The sequence below is a fragment of the Cervus canadensis genome, chromosome 21 (assembly GCF_019320065.1).
Source record: "Cervus canadensis isolate Bull #8, Minnesota chromosome 21, ASM1932006v1, whole genome shotgun sequence".
Classification (NCBI taxonomy): Eukaryota; Metazoa; Chordata; class Mammalia; order Artiodactyla; family Cervidae; genus Cervus; species Cervus canadensis.
Window position 1 is genome coordinate 29748875 of NC_057406.1, and position 20304 is coordinate 29769178.

A 20304-nucleotide genomic window follows, 5' to 3' on the forward strand; every position below is an offset into this window, starting at 1 on the left:
AACTATGGGAACTGAAGAGTGGCTTTGTAAATAAGGAAGTGAGCATAACTGATATCAGTTTACTACTTTCTTCAAAGCTATATTATTTTCATCGTCTCTTCCCAGATTCTGACAGTGGATTTACACATGGCCATATGGGATATGTATTCTCAAAAATGTATAATGTGCCTGATGATAAATACGGATGTTTGTCTGGAAATATCCCTGCCTTGGAATTGATGGCCTTGTATGTGGCTGCAGCCATGCATGACTATGATCACCCAGGAAGGACTAATGCTTTCCTGGTTGCAACGAGCGCCCCTCAGGTAAACCTTTTGATTTTGCCTGGGGAAGTAATTCAATTTTGAGGTTTCTCTGAAGAACATTAATTTTATTAATTTGACTTATAGCAGGCCAAGCGAATTGACCAAGCGAATATGAACGAAACTATATTTCGACCTGAGATAAAATTCTTAGAGACCATGCTCATTTTGAAAAGATATGATGGCTTGTTCTAAGTTATTAATGATAGGTCTACATTTATCACCTATGGAGATCCTTTCTCAGTTTTCTTTTGAGGAAGAAAAACTGCTTGAATTCATATTAATGAATTTCCTCAACAAAGAATATCTGACTTATACAAAAGTTTTCTTTCTGAAAAGATTGGAGAACCAAATCTTTCTCGGTTCTTTAAGAATTAGAGGCTTCTTTGGATATAAATCCAGTTCCTTTGAGATACGTTATAACAAATATCATTTTTATGGCATCTTTATTGATTAGGAAGAATTAAAGATTGATTTATTTTATTCGAGGTAAATTTTTTACCTGACAAAAACAGTAACTTCAAAAACAGTAACTTTAAAGAAGTTCCTCTGGGCATGTGCTTAAATTTGAGTCAAATATCAATCACTAAGTATTTAGGAATCTCCATCTATATAATTAAACTTTGGTTTAATCAGATGGATGGACCTGTTTTACTAAAGATCCCATGATCTTATTTTTCTTTCTAGAGGCTCTAGAGACTAATCTGATCCATTACTCTTTTTTGTCATGTTTGCTTTTTGTCTTTTACTCTCTTCTCATCTATTTTTATCTGTTTCCACACTCTCTCTTATAGACTAGCCTAGAGTATTCCTTTAGTTAATTAAAATTAATTTCCTTTATTTTCCTTTCATCTGTATACAGTACAAATATCCTGATTTTTTTTGACTACTTACATTTCTTTCACTGTTTCCTCCATACACTATATATTTTCCCTAAATATAAGCATATCCTTTGGCCAGCACATTTTACCATTGTTTTCCTATGTGTCCATGAATTTTCATTTACCTCAATAATAATTTTCATGTGCTTGGTCTTTCCTTTTTGTCATTATACCTTTTTTTCCTTCCATCATCAATCTGCCACACTAGACTTCAGGCATTTTTTTAGGCAACTTTCTTTTCCTTCACAGCTTCCCTCAGCATTATTCAAACAAGTAGATATTTACTATATACTTTCAATTACTAGACAGAGGGTAATATTTCCTATGACTGATTGTGAAGTAAGAATATTTTGAATTATGAGCTTCTCAGGGATATCATCCCTCTTTATTAGTTACATGTGTTTAATTAAAAGAAAGTCATTCTTATTTTAGATGTGGGCGATAACTGAGTTACCTCTTAGGGATATTAATATATTTGCATATTTTTATGGTTAAATTCCTGTGTTTTGAAAAAAGAGTAATCTGAAATAAGCTAAGTCTCCGCCCTTCACTTACAAGAATTTGAAATAAAATTTCGAGGAAATGAACTTTATCTTACCAAAAAAAGAAAAAATAACCAAGAAAAGTAAACAATGTACAGTAATAAGTAATTCTTAATAACTAGCTGTCACAACGTTGCATTTCTATGTTCTATGATAAAAGATGATTCCAAATGTTTTGCACATTCTCATTTATTTTTGTTTCTAATTTAAAAAGCTGAACTCCTGACTCTCATCTTTGCCTAGGCGGTGCTCTACAATGATCGCTCAGTCCTGGAGAATCATCACGCGGCTGCCGCATGGAACCTTTTCATGTCCCGGCCAGATTATAACTTCTTAGTTAACCTTGACCACGTGGAATTTAAGCATTTCCGTTTCCTTGTCATTGAAGCAATTCTGGCCACTGACCTGAAGAAGCACTTCGACTTTGTTGCCAAATTTAATGCCAAGGTAACTAGATTTGTACCAGTTCTCATTTTCTGGCCACATTAAAAGATGCCATGGAATAAGAGTGTTAAACAAAACTCGTTGCTGCCACCTCATAGATGTCGAATGTGAAAATGAAATGCAATGCAGTGTTAAACCAGAGGCAGTTATTTAGGCATTGGGCCCAACCTGGAAACCTAATATATTGAGGTCCTGTCGGTATATATTATACCTTGTACTGCAGAAGAATAATAGAATTCTAACTATCATTGTGATTTTATTTTTTTTTTGCTCTCATCCCCGCGGAATACTAATTACCTGGTAGTAGTAAAGGTCAAAAACCTGAAGCAGAATTTAATACATCAAACATATAATAAATGCTCAAATAGTAACTCAAGAAATTTTCTTATCATTTGTAGCTACAGTATTTTAATAGTAATTTATAACACATGCTAGTATTAAATAGCATCTATTTTCAATTCCATAATGATCCATCATTTGTTATTATTTTTTTAGGTGAGCTATTTCACTACTAGTTTATACAAGCCAAATAACGTTATTTGAAACAGCTGAGATGTTTCTCATTACCTGGTATTCCTATCTGCACATGGTAGACAGACCAGAATACATATTTACAAGGTGATCAGAATTCTGTGATTTATTTTCCCGTTCAACTTGTGCATTCATTTAAGCTTTGTCCTTCAAACAGGTGAATGATGAAGTTGGAATAGATTGGACCAATGAAAATGATCGTCTACTGGTTTGTCAAATGTGTATAAAGTTGGCTGATATCAATGGGCCAGCTAAGAGTAAAGAGCTCCATCTTCAGTGGACAGAGGGTATTGTCAATGAATTTTATGAACAGGTAACTAATTTAACTATTTTTCTTAATCCATATTGAGGCTGCTTATAGATTCCCTAAAGCAGCAATCCCCAACCTATTGGGCACCAGAGACTGATTTCATGGAAGACCATTTTTCCACAGATAGGGTAGGGGGGTTGATTTCAGGATGATTCAAGAACATTACATTTATCATGCACTTTATTTATATTATTTCATGTGCTCCACCTCAGATCATCAAGCATTTGATCCTGGAGGTTGGGGACCCCTGCTCTAAAGTTTCCAAAGGCTGTAAAAGTGTGATTAGTCATTTTATATTCATGATACCATGAGAAAAGGCACTGGCCAAATTTAATCTGAGGTTTAAAAAAATGACAAAAATTGAACTAAACCCTGGTGGCTCAGAGGTTAAAGCATCTGCCTGCAATGCAGGAGACCTGGGTTCGATCCCTGGGTCAGCAAGATCCCCTGGAGAAGGAAATGGCAACCCACTCCAGTATTCTTGTCTGGAGAATCCCATGGACAGAGGAGCCTTGTGGGCTATAGTCCACGGGGTCACACAGAGTCAGACACAACTGAGCGACTTAACTAACTATAAACATAAAACTCTTAAGGTAAAGTTATTAAGTATTTTGATGGGAAAAGGCATTAAGATAATGGAATGACCTCAGAAAATATTAGGAATCCCATTGAAATACTCATCAGTTTTATCATAATAGAAGCTAGGTTTAAATTTATATGGATGAATATATATCAAATTAAGTTCATTTACTTTTCTAACAGTTTATAACATCAGTACATGAAAAAGCTAATAAAAATAGCATTTTATTTGACACATTACCAACGGAACATGAAGGGATCTTCCCCACATGACCTTACCCCAACCATACTTGAAACCTTGTGTTTGGTGCTGTAAACGTCTCTCATAAGAGGAATCTCGAGGTAGTAGAGATGGGTAAATGACAGGCATCAATAGTGACCTAAAGGCCAGGAAAGAAGTACATATATGTACCCTAAGGAAAAACAGAGGTAATAACTCTCTTTAGATACTTAAAAGACTGACATACAAATTTAGGATTAGGTTTATCATAATGTTGTACAGCTTAAAGAACATAAGTTATATAAGATACTACAGGATTTGATTTAAAAAAACTTCCCTAAAAACAGACATGACTATAGCCAGTCTATTGAAGTTATAAGGAGATAGATTTTAGGTCAATGTCAAAAAGAAATTTGTATTCCCAAAGTCATCCAGAAATAAGATGAGGCCCCTTAGTAAGTAATAAATCACCTTTCACCAAACATATTTAAAGAAAGAATTTTTTTGAGTATTATAGACAGGACTCAAAAAAAAAGGTTTATACTTTCTAGAAAAGATTGTGTTTTCTTGGAACTAATTGATAGTCCTGAAATATTGACTATATATAAAATGTAAAGAAAAGAAACTTGTAATAATTCCATTACATACATAGGCATAACCAGTGATGATATTTTGGTATAATTCCTTCATTAATGTTGCTAGGTAATTTTGGGCTTTCAATCTGATTTTTTTTCTGAAAGATGAACTAGTTCAAAATAAAAACACTTACACAGTAGTACTTATACAGTAGTACTATTAAACATAGAAAAATAATATCAGAAACTATAATCACAGAAGACATAATTCAACCCAAAATTGGGATAAACTATTAACTCTTTAATTGAGGAATAAGTTATTTTAAACTTTCTAGCATACAAGACAAAAAAAAGGCAAACAGGATAGATTATCTGGTAGATATTTATGTCCAGCATTGCCTTTTAAGATGCATTTACATTCTAACTTACACTCTAATATAAGGAACAATGACTAGTGTGATGACAGAGATCATCTACTGAGACATAAACCATTTCTGGTAGTTCCCCTGATCGAAAACCAAACCCTCAAGATTACCAAAGAGTAAGGAGCAACAGAGCAGTCCTATAGGAAACTTAATGGGCTTCCCTGGTGGCTCAGAGGTTAAAGCGTCTGCCTGCAATGCAGGAGACCCAGGTTTGATCCCTGGGTCAGGAAGATCCCCTGGAGAAGGAAATGGCAACCCTCTCCAGTATTCTTGCCTGAAGAATCCCATGGACGGAGGAGCCTGGTTAGGCTACAGTCCACAGGGTCGCAAAGAGTTGGACATGACTGAGTGACTTCACTCACTCAGGAATCCTAGTAATTTGGGTAAAATCTTTTAGCAGTCAAGGACAGAGAGAGTTCACACATCAATGCCCAGGTTCTTGCATATTTGCACATTTTTAGATGCCGGGTGAATGGTGACTTAATTTGTGTTTATCCTTTCCTTGTGCCTTTCTAGTTAACCGTGTTGCTACATTCCTATTTCTAGGGTGATGAAGAGGCCAGCCTTGGGTTACCAATAAGCCCCTTCATGGACCGTTCTGCTCCTCAGCTGGCCAACCTTCAGGAATCCTTCATCTCGCACATCGTGGGTCCTCTGTGCAACTCCTACGATTCAGCAGGACTAATGCCAGGGAAATGGGTGGAAGACAGTGATGAGTCAGGAGACACGGATGACCCAGAAGAGGAGGAGGAGGAAGCACCAAATGAAGAGGAAACCTGTGAAAATAAAGAATCTCCAAGTAAGTCAGAGAATCTTTCTCGAATGTGTTTCTCCTAGGATTGTTTTCTTACTTAAGTTCTGGTAAAGTTGATGCTTCTCACGAGTTACCTAGTCGAGTCCTCACATCGTCTACTGCATGGATTATGGATACTCCCCCTTCCCAAATATTATCATCTTAATGGAAATTACAGATTATTATAATATCTATTATATTATATATATTATATATATATATATTATATATAATCTATTATAATATCATGTTCATACAAAAGTATGTTCTCTGTCATGAATTAAAAAAATAATAAGTAGTCAAAGTCTATTTTTCAGAGTATCTTAATGAGTTAGCAGTGAAAGGAATCTCAGTTACCATCTAGACCAACATAGGCTTTTACTGGTTCGGTTGGGAAGAGATGCTGAAGTGGTAAGAGGTAGTAATCAGTCACTCATCAAATGTTTATTAAGCACCTACTCTGTGCCAGGCATTTTTCCAGGTACCTAATATAGAACCACAGACAAATCAGACCAAAAAAAAAAAAAATCAGTCCTTGCCCTTTTTGACTTGCGTTTCCAATGGGGTCAGCAGACACTAGGGAAGACTAGTCAGTAAATCTATAATATGTTAGATGCTGATAAATGCTAGAGTTAAAGAGAATATGAAATATTGCACAGAAAGATTAAAATCATAGACATAGACAAGATAGCCATGGAAGGTCTAAATAAGAAAGGTATTTTAAAAAAACCAAAACTTTGAAAGAAGCAAGGGAGTGATGCATGGAAATAGTTGTGGACAACTCATTTCAAGGAGAGAGGAAAGCCAGCCACGCAAGGTTCTGCTCTGGGCATTGGCTGGGTGTTCAGGAATCACCAGGAGGGCTGGGAGGCTGAAGCAGAGGAAGTGGGTGGGGAGCAGCAGTGGGGGCAGTGGGGACCCAGGTGATAGAGGGTTAGAAGGTAGGGCTCTACAGAATGGAGTTTGGCTTTTTCTCTGAATAAGGTGGGAAGCCATCAGAGGTTTTGAACAGAAGACTTAGTTGATTCAACTTAACGTTTTAACTTGATTGCTTCAACTATGGCATGGAAAATCTTCTGGAGTTTGGGGTGAGCAAGGGTGTAAGCAGGGCAGTGTGTTAAGAGGCTCTTGAAATCATCCAAGTGAGAGATGACTGAGGCATTGGGCCAGGGCAGTGAGAGTAGAGATAATGAGAAGTAGTCACATCTGGTCATTGGTTTCGCAGTGTATCGAACAGCCATTCCGATCTCTTCATCTCTTGAAATATTCTCTGCTGTTACTCCTGCCGTAGGGACAAGGATAATTAGGAAAACCAATGACCTTTATAGTGACATTGCACAAATACTGTTCCTGTTTTCATGGAAATACAGTATGCAGTTTCTACCTACCCTCATCAAACACGATCGTACTATTGGTAGTTTTCGAAGCCCTTCCCAAAAATATTACCAGTGAAAGACACCATGATCATTTGTTCCTGTTTTTTAGCAGTCAGGAAAATGCATGACATAGTTTATTTTGGCCATCTAGTAAAGAGATAGTCTAATGTGGATATTAACCTATTTCACCCTCATATAAGTGCCCTGTTGTAAGCTCACATAAGCAGAGAAAAAGAACTCATTATTAACCATAGGCTGGGTAAAGAGGAGCAAATTTGGTTTTTGGTCAGATTTTTGCTTAAGTTCTTACCCATATATTAATGTTGATACAAAATGAGAGGAAAACCAGACGTTGTTTTTCTTCAGTATTCTATTCTCAAGGTAATTTTATTTTATTCCTCTGATGCTTATAAAAAGATTTCTATTAAAAATTCTGTGCTGACCTTGGCATTCAGAGTTAGGAGCCAAGATGGGATTCATGGATTATTTATTCATTTTCTCACTTAATAAACATGCATGATTTTCTTTATCACTCAGAGAGCCAAGTAATTTGCTGTCTGACTAAGGACTGGGCAGTTTTTCCACTGACTGTTATTGGAAAGTGTGGTCAGCTTAGCCTCTGGAAAAGCTTTGTTCCCATGGACCCTACCTGATTGCTATTTGAACTCAAATACATTGAAACAACACACACATAATCTATGCATCAAGAATTAAAGAACCTAGGTTAGGAAATTCAACAGGCTCAACCGGTCAATATTGGCTTTAGTAGCTTTGTCTCTATTCTGTAGAGTTGGGTGGCTATATTAACTCCCAGATTCTAATGTCTTACTCTCCTGACATTCCCTTTTTTAATCGTGCTCACTAAAACGGGAATGAGAATTCTGTGGATTCTGTTTACTAATGGCTTCTGAATGTCAACTGGACACCTTACATTAAAATTTAAGACATCATCAACAATGATTTGATAACCATAGCTTTTGAAAAATTACCTTTGAAGTTTCCCATTATTAGCCAAGAAAATGATAAATATTGAGCAGCATTAGTGTTTAGTAAAATTTGGCCACATGGAATTCTAGAAATGGAATTGGTGACCACCCAGTTCAGCTGTCTCCTTTTACAAAACTCTACACTGAGGCTCAGGAGTTTAACAGACATCCCAAGGTGTATATAGTTTCTGCAGAACCAGAAATGAAACTCAGATTTCCTCAGTTTTAACTCTTTTATTACTGACTCTAGGTAATTTTAATTTCAGGATTCATAATGACTGAGATGGTTAACTTGATTTATCCTAAAATTTAGATTTCAGAAAAAATGTAAATTAAATATGCATTGATAATTTCAGCAATCTGCATAACTTGTAGATCTCAGGAAATACAGAATAAAATGTTTCAATATGGTATCCTAGGGAAAGACGGCTTTTTCCCCCCACATCATAATTAAATCTGAAAGATTCCTACAGTGAACTAAGAGGTTTCTAATGAAGTACTAAGCTGCATTTAGAATTTGAGCAATGAAAGGACCTTTGTTCTCATTTCAAAAGGTTCCAGTGCTGAACAATTTGGCTCCCAATATAGGCATGTTTTAGACCACCTGCGGACTCTAATCTACGCAAATTTATTTGGTACAAACTCCCTTCTACGTCACCTTATTCAGTTTAATTCCAGAGAGGTTTACTGCTAACATTGAGCAGCCTTAATAAGAGAACAGCTGCTCTCATGGGGGCTGCCCTGAAAGGAAAAAGAGAAAAAATGAGCTTTTGTTAGCTTCTTCCCTGAGAATTCACTGCCATGAATGTGTATAACTTTCAGATGCAATAATCACCTTGAGCAGTAGAGTATGTCCTATGTCTGATTCAAGTCCATCCTTCAGCCAATGATTCACCTGTAAATATCTTGACTCAAAGGATTAGATTAAAAAGTATGTTAACATGTAAAGATTCTCAACAGTAACTGATTTGAACTTAACTGCAATAAAAACGATGTAGAAATAGACAAGTAGATAACTTTGGTAGAAGAGTAATCTTCAAGGTTTACTCTTAAATCTTAAATAGATGCATATATTTTATTGGTTTCTATAGAAAGAGTTGAGATTGTTTTAAATTTTAGTTTATTTATTTCCCTTGTTAAGAATCTTATAATTGAAGAAAGTGATATTATACTCCATGCCATCTGCCTGTCACTTACCTGGAATGCTTACTCACCCAGTATATTTCGTTCTCATAATTTACGCATCCTTTGGGAAAAGTCTTATCTATTCCCTCACAGGCTGAGTATCTGATGTTGCCATACTTTGATGTGTCAGAGAGAAATTGTGCTGTTATATTCTTAAAAATAACAAGGAAGACTTTCTTCAGGACTCTTGTAATAGGAAAGAGACATTAGACTCAGCTGATTGAAACAGAGGCGGGAGAGTTTTTACGCACTGGGATGAGGTGGTGATAAAAGTACTGGAGGACCTTAGAGGGGAGTTGGTCCGTGTGATTTGGCCACTTGTGTCCGTTAATTGATTCTTACTGAAGTTAGGCTCCTTCCCTCCCATGGAGATGTGAGGGAAGGGACCCTGTCTTTCTGAATAATTGCATTTCAAAGGATTAGCTTTCAGGTTCTTGAGAAAAAAGTTTCTTGGGTTGTCAAACTAGTGAGGCTGGGAGATTTATCTACACTACGTAGGAGCAGAGCAAGAAATTGCAATTACAAGTTTTATAAAGTAGATGCTTCAAGAGAAAAAGAGATCTGGGTCCTAGAGTCTGGAAGAAACCTGTCTAAAGTTTAATGAACATGAGGGAAACATAAGGCTCTCTTGATCTCTATAGGTCTATCATAAAACATAGCATGTGTATTTCAGTTTCAGTCTTCTAGGCCCTCTCTCCTATAGATGGTAAGCGCCTTTAAGGCAAACTCCGAGACTCATTGGTGTTTGTTTCTATAGCATCCAGAAAACTGCCTATCAGTTCCTGTGTGTTGTGATCAGTTGCTAAGTCGTGTTGCACTCTTTATGACCCCCATGGACGGTAGCCCACCAGGCTCCTCTGTCCATGGGGTTTCCCAGGCAAGAATACTGGAGTGGGTTGCCACTTCCTTCTCCAGGGGATCTTCCTCACTCAGAGATCAAACTCACATCTCCTGCGTCTCCTGCATTGCAGGTGGATTCTTTACCACTGAGCCACCAGGGAAGCCCTGCTTGTCAGTTAGTAGGTGGTAAATATAAGCTTATTTGTATCATGAATAATATAATACAGAAAATATTTTTTTAATTCTTGCTTCTGGCTACCTGTATCCATTCCCCCTGTCACTCATTCAACTAATTTCCTTATGTGTCTCTGTGGTTCAAAAGCAACTTAATGTCCTTTTTCTGAACTGTTTTTAAAATTGATCTTAACATTTTATAAAGTACAAGAAAAAAATGTATAATAAAATTGTTGAAGGAATCATCAGCATTTCCACAAAAATTTTGGTTGATTGCATATCTCATAGCCATCGGCTTTGCCTGTTGTTACTATTTGTTTCTTTTTCCTTCCAGATTATACATGGTAAATCATTACTATTTCATTAAGTACCCTCAAGTTGCTTGCAGATCATCCTGGTAACTTGTATTGTTAACTCTTTAATATAGCCTTAAATCAGAATTTCCTGTGAACCACTTTTTCTTACCTTTATTATCACTTTATTATGTCAACACTTTACCATTTACTTGGTGCTGTGGAACAGAAACTAGGAAGAACATAATTCACTTAGTAAAACTTCTGTCCATGGAGAAGTTTACAGTCCAATGTGAGAATCTTTGCCTAGCTTCCAAATTCTCAGCCTGTGTCTAAAATGATCACTCAAAAGAAGGCACATTATAATCTGGTTGCTTAGACAAGAACAGCTGCCTGCGGTCTCTGCTTGGAGATTTGCCAGTCCCTGCATGTTAAACATATTCCTCAAATCTGCTTCTTGCCTATTGCCCCCTTTCACCCTTCATCCTGTCACTCACCTGTTCACATCAGAAAGCTCAGTGTTGTCTATGATTCCTCCCTTTTTTCCTTACAGTTGCCAAGTCCTATTGATTATACCTCACAAATGTATCTCACATTTACCGATGCATCTTCATTTCCATTATCCCCATCCTAGTCCAAGCCACCATCATCATGAAACATCCTTCCAGCTAAGTCATCTCCCTCTCTTCCTGCCATGTTTCAAAGACTTTGTACAACTCAGTATAATTGTCCCTATGTGCTTACTCTCTATCTTCCCATTGGACTCAAAGCTCGCTGCTTGAAGAGTTCGAAATTAATTTTTTTAGTCCACAGGAAGCATAACAGTACTATCAAAAGTGTCTTTAAAAAAAACTTTTATGAGGTGAATTGGTTGACAAAGCAAAGAACGATGTGACAAGAAATTATCCCAATAATCTAGGTGGAAATCTTGAGAGCCTGAATGGGGTGGGAGTAATAATTCCAAGATACAAACAGAACCTTGTATTGGATATTACCAGATGTTAAATACTGTTCACAGTACATCTCAATGATACATTAATGCTTCTTGCCACCTTCCTCTTATTTCCCCACTCTCAAAAATGATTATTATGATACACATGTCAAGTGTATACATATCATTTGGTACTTAACTCCTATGAATAAGATGGAAAAACTGCCATGTACTTAACACACAAATAAGTAGTCTAATTTGGTGCTTTCTCAGGAAAGAAAATTTTCAAAAGGAGGAAAGTCTACTGTCAAATAACTCAGCACCTCCTGCAGAACCACAAGATGTGGAAGAAGGTCATTGAGGAGGAGCAGCGGTTGGCGGGCATAGAGGACCAGTCCCCCCAGCAGCATCCCTCAGAACAGATCCAGGCCATCAGGGAAGAAGATGAAGAAAAGGGGAAGCAGAAAGGAGAGGAGACCCCAGCCCCAAAGCCAAACCAGTGACAATGGATAGAATGAGCTATGTTTCCAAACAGAGTTACTTGTCACACAGACTCTTTTCAAGCCAGCACAACACTTAGACACACACTGTAGAAATACAAGAAGATGGGCAAATGGCGACGGCATTTTGGGATTCTTCGCGTTTTATGTGTTTATTTTTACAGTGAGGTACAGGATTTAAGAAACTCTTGCTCAGAGAAGCTTTCACATTGTAACACCAGCTTCCAAGGATTTTTTTTTTTAAAGGAAGAAGTATATACGTGTGTGTGTATATAAGCTCTCACTTAGATCCATGTAAAACATATTCACAGACACACATGCAAACACACAGACACTCTGAAAGCTGGGATTCCTGGCCCCACAATTTAATAACGTTCATATTAAGATATATAGTGGTCACTGTGATATAATAAATCATAAAGGAAAAAAAAATGAAGGAAAGCAAATCACAAAGGAGATGGTGCGGCTTAGCCCAGAAGCAGGACAGCAAATGAAGTTATGACTAAGGAGCGTTTGCTCTTAGTCCTGAGGGATGAAAGTTCCAGAGCATTGGTTGAATTCTGGTACATCCTGCCAACATTGTAGGCGTGTGTGTGAGATAGAAGTGATGCTCAGGTGTATGTACGTTTGTGTGCACCTAAAGAGGGAATTGGCTTTGGTCGTTCACAGCATGGCTGCAGCAGACAATTCAGCACACGTGAACAAACAGGATGAAGTGTGCTCTGGAGTGTCTCCGCCTCTATTTGGCTTCAGCTGAAGCCCCTTTGCAGACGGAGGGAATTAGCAGGATGAGGGACAGGGCCACAGGTCTGGTTCTCCTGCTGTCACCAGCCTTAAGCCCGGAAGACTGAGGCAATTTCCAGTCTAGTCGCCGAATGAATGTATAGGAGCTGTTTGTGAGTCTGTCTGTCATTCACCTAAGATCAATTCACCATGGAAGGGGATGGCATTCTTTACACAGAAACACCTCAGAAGGAGCTGGAGTTGGGTCTTTTCATCAGGTGAGAATTCTAAAAGGTAGTCAGAGAAGACCTGGGAAATGACTCTTCACTGGGCTCTCCCATGTCTTAATTTGCTGCAAAATGTGTGGTAGAAAAAGAAAGGAATGCAAACAGAAACCCACTCTGGGATAGATGGTGAGAGATGAAGGGGAAATTTTCCAACCTAGGGTTTGGTATTTATTGACATAGTGAAAGCCTGATTCTTGGAGGCTGTTGAAGGTTGGCTTTTAGTTGGCTAAAGTTGCACGGACAACCCTGTTGTATTCCATGAGGGGTGTGATGGGGTGGCTTATGTCTGCAACCTGGCCCATTGTCATGTTTCTTTTGGCAGGGAGGACTCAAGAGGGATTTGGGGGGGATTGGGCCTATCATTGAAAGTCTTTTTTTGTTTGTTTTTGGTTTATCTACACTTGTTTATGCTGTGAGCCAAACCTCTATTTAAAAAGTTGATACTCACTTTCAATATTTTATTTCATATTATTATATATTTGTCATTAATAGTTACCTTGATGTAAATATAAAGATTTGTTTGTGTTTCTGTAGATAGTTAACTTTTTTTTAAAGGGAAAAGGGAAACAATTTTATAAAGTTCTATTTTAATCACCATTTTTATACATTGTAGCTATCTCCAAGCCCAGTAAGAGTGATGGTTCATTTGCATGAGGTCTATGAACACCCACTCATCTACCTGTTCTAATTTAAATAATCATCTGATACAGTTATTTTATGCCAATTAAATGAGGATGCTGCAAACAACGTTTTTTCACTAGTAAGTAACTTCGGGTAACTCTTGGATCCGTGTCTCCCTAGCAAAAGACCGTCTTAATCCTGAATGTTTATAATCAGTGTCCCTTTCTTCCCAAGACTTTTTGCTTATAACTTTTCCTTCAGTACAGTACAATAGTCAAGCCTGTTCATCATCTAAACAACCTTAGCTTCAAGTAAATCTAGCTTGTAATTTCTACTTTTTATTTCTTCTAAAATCATAGAAAAGAGTGTTTACATTGAAATGCCTTTGTTTCTTATGAATGGATACTCTTCCCTTCTAAAACAATGATTATACAATAATCCATGGCATTCTTAAAGTAAGGCAAAGATAGTACAATCAAAAATAAAGTTTCAAGGCAACTTTCCCAATAAGTAGGAAAATATGAAAATGATCAAATGGATGTAGATTCTACCTAAATGAGGTGTGTTTTTTTTTTTTTTTCTGGTTAATACCAGGTCTTCATTGTTTAGGACTTACTTTTTTTTTTTTCCCCCTTGTATTGCCTGTCTGTCCCTATGTTTGCAAAACTTACTGTGAGTCAAATACATTTGCCAAGCAAATTTAACTATTTTTCTTTCGTTGCAAATAACAGAAGGATTTAGAAAAGCACTTATATTCACATACCTCTTGTGTCTAATTACTTAACAAAGCTAATCTTTTCCCCTGCTCCAAATGCCATAAATATAAAAGTGAAGGGAAAGAAATAGGTGCTGAGGAGGTTGACTGGCAGCAAAATACTTCTGAATCCATAACCGTGTATTGGTGGTTTCATCAAAGCTCCAATGTAGGTAACCCCAAGTAGGAGCCAACCTGGCTGCCAGAGGAGAAGTCTAAGCATGTGGCCTGATTTTCCTTTTGTTTGAAGTACGTGAAATAATGATAGCCAAAGCAGTGAGAACCTCTTCATTCCAGAAATGTGCTCATCAGTCCAGGCAGATTAACCATTTGTTCTTCCAAGATAAATTGTCCATGTGTTAAAGCTAAAAGTCAGTTCAAAAAAAGGAATGGAGATTCATCAAGTGTGTGACTTTCAGACACCCCCCACCTATATCCCAAAGGATGCCGAGGGCCGTGAAAAGATACTTTCTGCTAGTGATGGTCTCCCTGTCCTTGGTGACAGCAATATTACAGTGTTCCCTTCCAGCTCCAAAGCTTACTTCCTGTGGTGCCAGTGTATTTGTTGCGATTTACTACATTTTTATATGAGCCTAATTATAGGTGCCATTAGATAAACTCAGGTCTTACAAAGGAAGGAATGTCTAGCCCTTTTACAGAGAAGGAGAACTGTATGGACAGCCATGAAGTTAATGGTAGGAAAAGTAGGAATTGGTGACCTTGATGCTTGTGGTTGCTCTCTGTTCAGTAAAAGACCAGGTATACAAAATGTGTCACCAATATCATTTCCTGCATGCTGATAGAATGTCTTTCTGGTTATCAGTCTAAGCCAACCCTGAGGATATATTGTTTCCTTGGTGAAAACACCGTGTTAGCATATTTTAAAACTATAATTTGTTTTGGTAATTTACATAAGACCTGGTTTTGCTCTTAGTCGAAAATGAAGACAGTAGCTCTGTATAGGGATTTATCTATGTTGGTCTTCATCTGAGAAGTGAAGGAATTTCCTCATATTATATTTAAGAAAATATCTACTTTCTAAACACAAAAATCCCCATTATGTCTATTCTGTTTTGATGGAATTCCAGAACAAATCCTAACCATTGCAGTCCCAGTAAAACTAAAGATAAGGCATTGTATGTCAAGCAGGCTTCATTGCACGTCTGTATTGCCATTTCCTCACGCCCTTGCCTCTCTAAGATTTGCAGTGTCCCTGTCACCTTCCCAGAGAACTTTCATTGAAGGTAAAAGCTGTGCAAAAGGCATGAGACTCAGGCCTATTCTTTGTTTAAATGATGAAAAAATATAAATTATTTTCTAAGTAATAAAGATATGAAAATTATCATTGTAAATAAAGTCTAAAGTTTGAAACAACTGCTTTACAAACGTGAACTATTTGTGTTATGGACAACTAGCAAATGATGAGTCAAAAAAAAACAATTTCTTTTCTGCTTTAGGAGGTATCTTGGATGCTTTCATGTTAGTTTAGGGATCTCCACTGTCCTTGTCATTTACAAAATTTCTAAAATAATAGTGAAAGCCACAATAAGGGTCTTATAATCCTACTCTTCCATTCTAAGTCTGATTCCTGCTTAATACTTTTCCTTTTTTCAAACTGGCAGACGACTCCAGTAAAACAGAGTCTGTACACTTTCATAGTCTAGAGTTAATATAATTCTCCATGTAATAATCAGCTAGTGAATGTGGGGGAAAAAAATCAATAAAATTTCAAATGCTAATAGCTCACTTCCCGATATCTGAGTACTACAATGTCTATATACTCTCAGACCAAACTGAATTCCTTTCATCTGCCTTCTGTCCTAATATGCAGCAGAATACTGCATAACCATTGTTCTAGGTCATTCATTTCTCTCATGATTTCTCTATGAAATAAAAGCATGACCTTGCTGATACTGTCTGTCCACCCAAATGGAACTCTAGGCGACCAGGGTCTTTCCTGGTGATCCAGTGGTTAAGACCCCATGCTTCCAATGCCGGGGGGCCTGGTGTGGGTTCATTCCCTGGTCAGCAAAGAAAGATCCCACGTGCTACCCTGCATGACCACACGCTCCCTACCCCCTGCCAAAATAGAACAATTGGCCATTTTAGGTGACAGACATTCTGGAATTAAACTATGCTTAGCATTTCTAATCAGAGGGAACTATACCAGTTTTAGGTCTTATATTCATTTGTTCCTCCAGAAAATACTCAAATTCTTATTGTGAATTTGGGGATAAAGTAATTAACTATAAGCACTGAGTCAAACTATAAGCAGTGCATTAGATAATGAATTTAAATTGAGGTTTGCATAAGTATTTGTGGTTTCTCACTAGTGAGCCATGGCTTGAGAAGAACAAGGATGTGTTTTTCAATCTATATTATGCACCAGAGATGTTAGCTAATTTGTGCGGCCATGTAACATATTTCATTTGTTAAAATGATGCTGCTTTTACCTCATCTGAACTGATCTTTATGTTCACACTATCAAATCATTCTAACAGCAGGTTAACAATGGTGACAAAAAATAATTGAACGTTTTGTTGTTAAATATGTCTGAATATAGAAAACTGAAGATTAAGGCATTATTTAGTTGGTGAAACTCAATATCATGATCCAAAAAATACTGATCTGGTATAAGTTGTTTTTATATTCCATACGGTAAGACTATACGAAATTTTGACATGTGCTTAAGGCTCTTATGAATCCAAAATCCCCATCTAAAGGCAGCTAGTTATTTTCCCTGTCATACTTATAAGGTTGATTATATTGATAGGCATTAGTATCATGGATTTCTACATCCCTGAGGAGTTATGGAGCAAAGAAGAAAAGGCAGGCCTTATTATTGATAAGAATACTGAATATGTCCACGTTCAGACAAATTTTCTCAATTGTTTCACATTAAGAAGTGATTCTTTAATCATGCACACAATTCAAACAAAAAATGTTTCAAAGAGAATAATATTAAATCATCATACATACCATCAAGAATATTAAATTTCAGTATTTGAAACAAAGCTTTTAACACTTCTAATCAATTAAAATGAAACCCACAAAATGATATTTCATAGTGTAGAGATGCTAAGTGTTTTGATATAATCAGAACTACTATTATGTAACAGAAAACTAGAAAAAAATATTTAATTCTTTTTCTAATACCCTGTATGCCTCAGGGAGGAAAATATTTTATGAAGAGTCTAATAAATACATGAAATAGATAAAAATAAATTTAGTTCCCAAAATTTAATTAGATTTAGGGTATAGAGTCTGAATTATCCCAGGAAAGAGAAATGCATTATCTAGCAATTTGTCGTGGTTTAGGTTGTTTTAAGATAAATGTTAGTCACTCAGGCGTGCCCAACTCTGCAACCCCATGGACTGCAGCCCACCAGGCTCCTCTGTACATGGGATTTTCCAGGCAAGGATACTGGAGTGGATTGCCATTTCCTTCTCCAGGGGACCTTCCTGACCCAGGGATCAAACCAGGGTCTTCTGCGCTGCAGGCAGATTATTTACCAACTGAGCTAGGAGGGAAGTCCTTGTTTTAAGATAAATGATTTACCAATGTAGATTGTATTTCACTAAATTCTAACACAGTTAAGAACCCAAATACTTATCTTCATTACTGAGAAAAATTAAATCTTACTAATCTTTCACAGAGCAAGCACTGACCAATCAATAAACCACACACACTACATTCATCTGCCAAGACTGATCAAATAATAGGTTAAAATTTGAAATTCACAAATATAAAAGTAATTTAAAAAGTATTTTTAAAGCATAAATGCTTTAAAATTTTGGTGTCAGTAGAAATACCTATTTCAGATGAAACACACAAACTCTTTGACCAAAAAAAGTCAAATTATAGGGGAAAAGTATAACTTATTTCCAATTTTACTTGTCTAACTCAAAATCTGTACAGGAAAAATCCATCAGAAATTCTTTTCTCCCATGATAAGGAGAAAGAGTACTTTCACCTCGTTTTAATGCACCACACCTAGTTTCATCTTGCAGCCCAATGGTACTGAAAACCAAAAAAGAAAAAAAAAAAAGCAGTGGATTGGGAGTGAACACTGCATAAAACTTGAAGGCTCATCCCAGGACCCCTCTCCATCTTTTTTGTGGCAAACCAATTTAGTTCTTAGTTACTCTAGAGCAAAGGGACTTAATGGATCCATATTTCAACCCTGACTTCTTTCACAGTCAGCACTTACACACACATTTTGCAATGTGAACTAGCCCTTAGCTGCTTGAATACTTTTTGAAGGGAGGGATTTTTTTTTTTATTCTAGTAATTTTTCTTGCTATATAATAACAGAATATTCATATAGTTTAATGTGAAATTAAAAGTAATTATCTAAAGATGTTTTCTTTGTGTATATCAGTTGTTAGTTGATAGAATTTTCCATCACTTTTCTTTTGAGAATTGATCATATTTATGACTCAAAAATGCATATTATACCAGATATTTCATTTTAGCTATGTATAAGCATAATCCAGTACTACAGTATTTCTATCTTTAAATAACAACCCTGACATACCTATTTATCACCTGTCAGTGGAGTTTCAATGGCTTGACGTTAAGTATATATTTGTTAATTAGTTTAAAAAAATCACTATTTTAATACTCTGTAAAATATGTGCATGGGATATTTTGCTATATTTGCTTAACTGGTGCAGTTTTTGCCATTTATGAATGTCAGTTCATTTCCTAATACATTCTCACAGAAGAATGCATACCATTTCTATTTCAACAAGAATAGTGTGTTAGTTGACAAGCACTGGAAATAAATTATCTCTAATTCCAATTACCCCCTTATATTTCTTCCTACAGATTTTTTTGTCATACAAATCACAAAATGAAATTGGTGCTCTTTCAGGTATTCTGAAATTCACAATGCAAAATAATGAAAACAGGACTCTCCCTGGCTTTTTATAATAATATTAAGATATGCAACTGAAAGAACTTTAATTCAGAGTACTTTGGGTTTTGACTGGTTTGGTTAAATTGATTTGGGTTTTGGTGTTAAAATATGTTGTGATTCTTGGTGGGGCAGTTGCTCTGATCAGTCATTACCTCTTCCTGACAAAAACTTTCATTGGAAAGTTCAAATTAGCATGTCCCAAGTATTTGTCTCCATATTATTTTTAAACCAGAGAGTATTGGATTAATTTAATTTAGTATTCCTAAAAAGCAATATTTTCAAATAACTACCAAAGTAACACTGTAAGGGATGTCATTTGTACATGATGATTTTTAACAATGTAATGCTCATCAATCTTGACCAAACCTGAATATGTTTGTTAATAACTTTCCAAATTTATCAACTTTTAAAAACAAGAGAATGAGGCATTGAACTTAAGTGATCATTTTGCAGTTGAAATAAATCTTGTCTTCTCACCTGTATCTTGCACTTAATATATGTAGCAATACTTTGTATTGTCCTATAACAAGTATTTGTTAAGTGACTTAGTTAATGACTGATAAATGTTTTGTAAAAAGTAGAATCTGTACAGAAAAAAAAATTAGATAAATTGTATTTATTTTTATTATTTTTTAGCTTAGACACTATAATGATGCTCCTTTTTGGCCAGAATTACTGGAAGTGCCTCTTGGTTTTATATATATATATATAAATGTTATAGTAAATATATACTCAAAATTATTAGAATTGTGTCACAGATGATTGATGTGGATGTTACAATGTGAAGACAATGTATAATATAAATATTCTGTGGTATCATGTATGATGTAGTCATTTCTATAACCAAAGCCCTCCATTCAGTTTCAAAGGCATCCTTTCTTCTCATATTCAAATGCAGCAGCCTGTACCCAGCCTCCACTGTAATGATGCATTTAACCTTCCTACAACTTCCAAGGACTCCTGGAGACTTCCACTCCCATGGTCACATACCTCTTCCTAACAGCGATGAATTCTTGGCTGCATTAATCTTCGTCTAACTTTCTTCAGCTAAACTTATAGCCACCCAAGATATCTACCCTCTAATCCCTGAGAAACTGTAAACGTTAAATT

General features: G+C 36.3%; 1 protein-coding gene across 1 annotated transcript in view; it reads left to right on the plus strand.

Moving 5' to 3' along the window:
- Positions 1-20015, plus strand: part of PDE3A (phosphodiesterase 3A) — a 357231-nt gene extending 337216 nt beyond the window's left edge. The window contains exons 12-16 of the mRNA XM_043439874.1: positions 106-305; positions 1969-2172; positions 2858-3013; positions 5356-5608; positions 11661-20015. Coding sequence (XP_043295809.1) covers positions 106-305; positions 1969-2172; positions 2858-3013; positions 5356-5608; positions 11661-11890 — 1043 coding nt within the window. The 3' untranslated portion in view covers positions 11891-20015. The remainder of the gene's footprint in view (positions 1-105; positions 306-1968; positions 2173-2857; positions 3014-5355; positions 5609-11660) is intronic.
- The last annotated feature ends 289 nt before the right edge of the window (positions 20016-20304 follow it).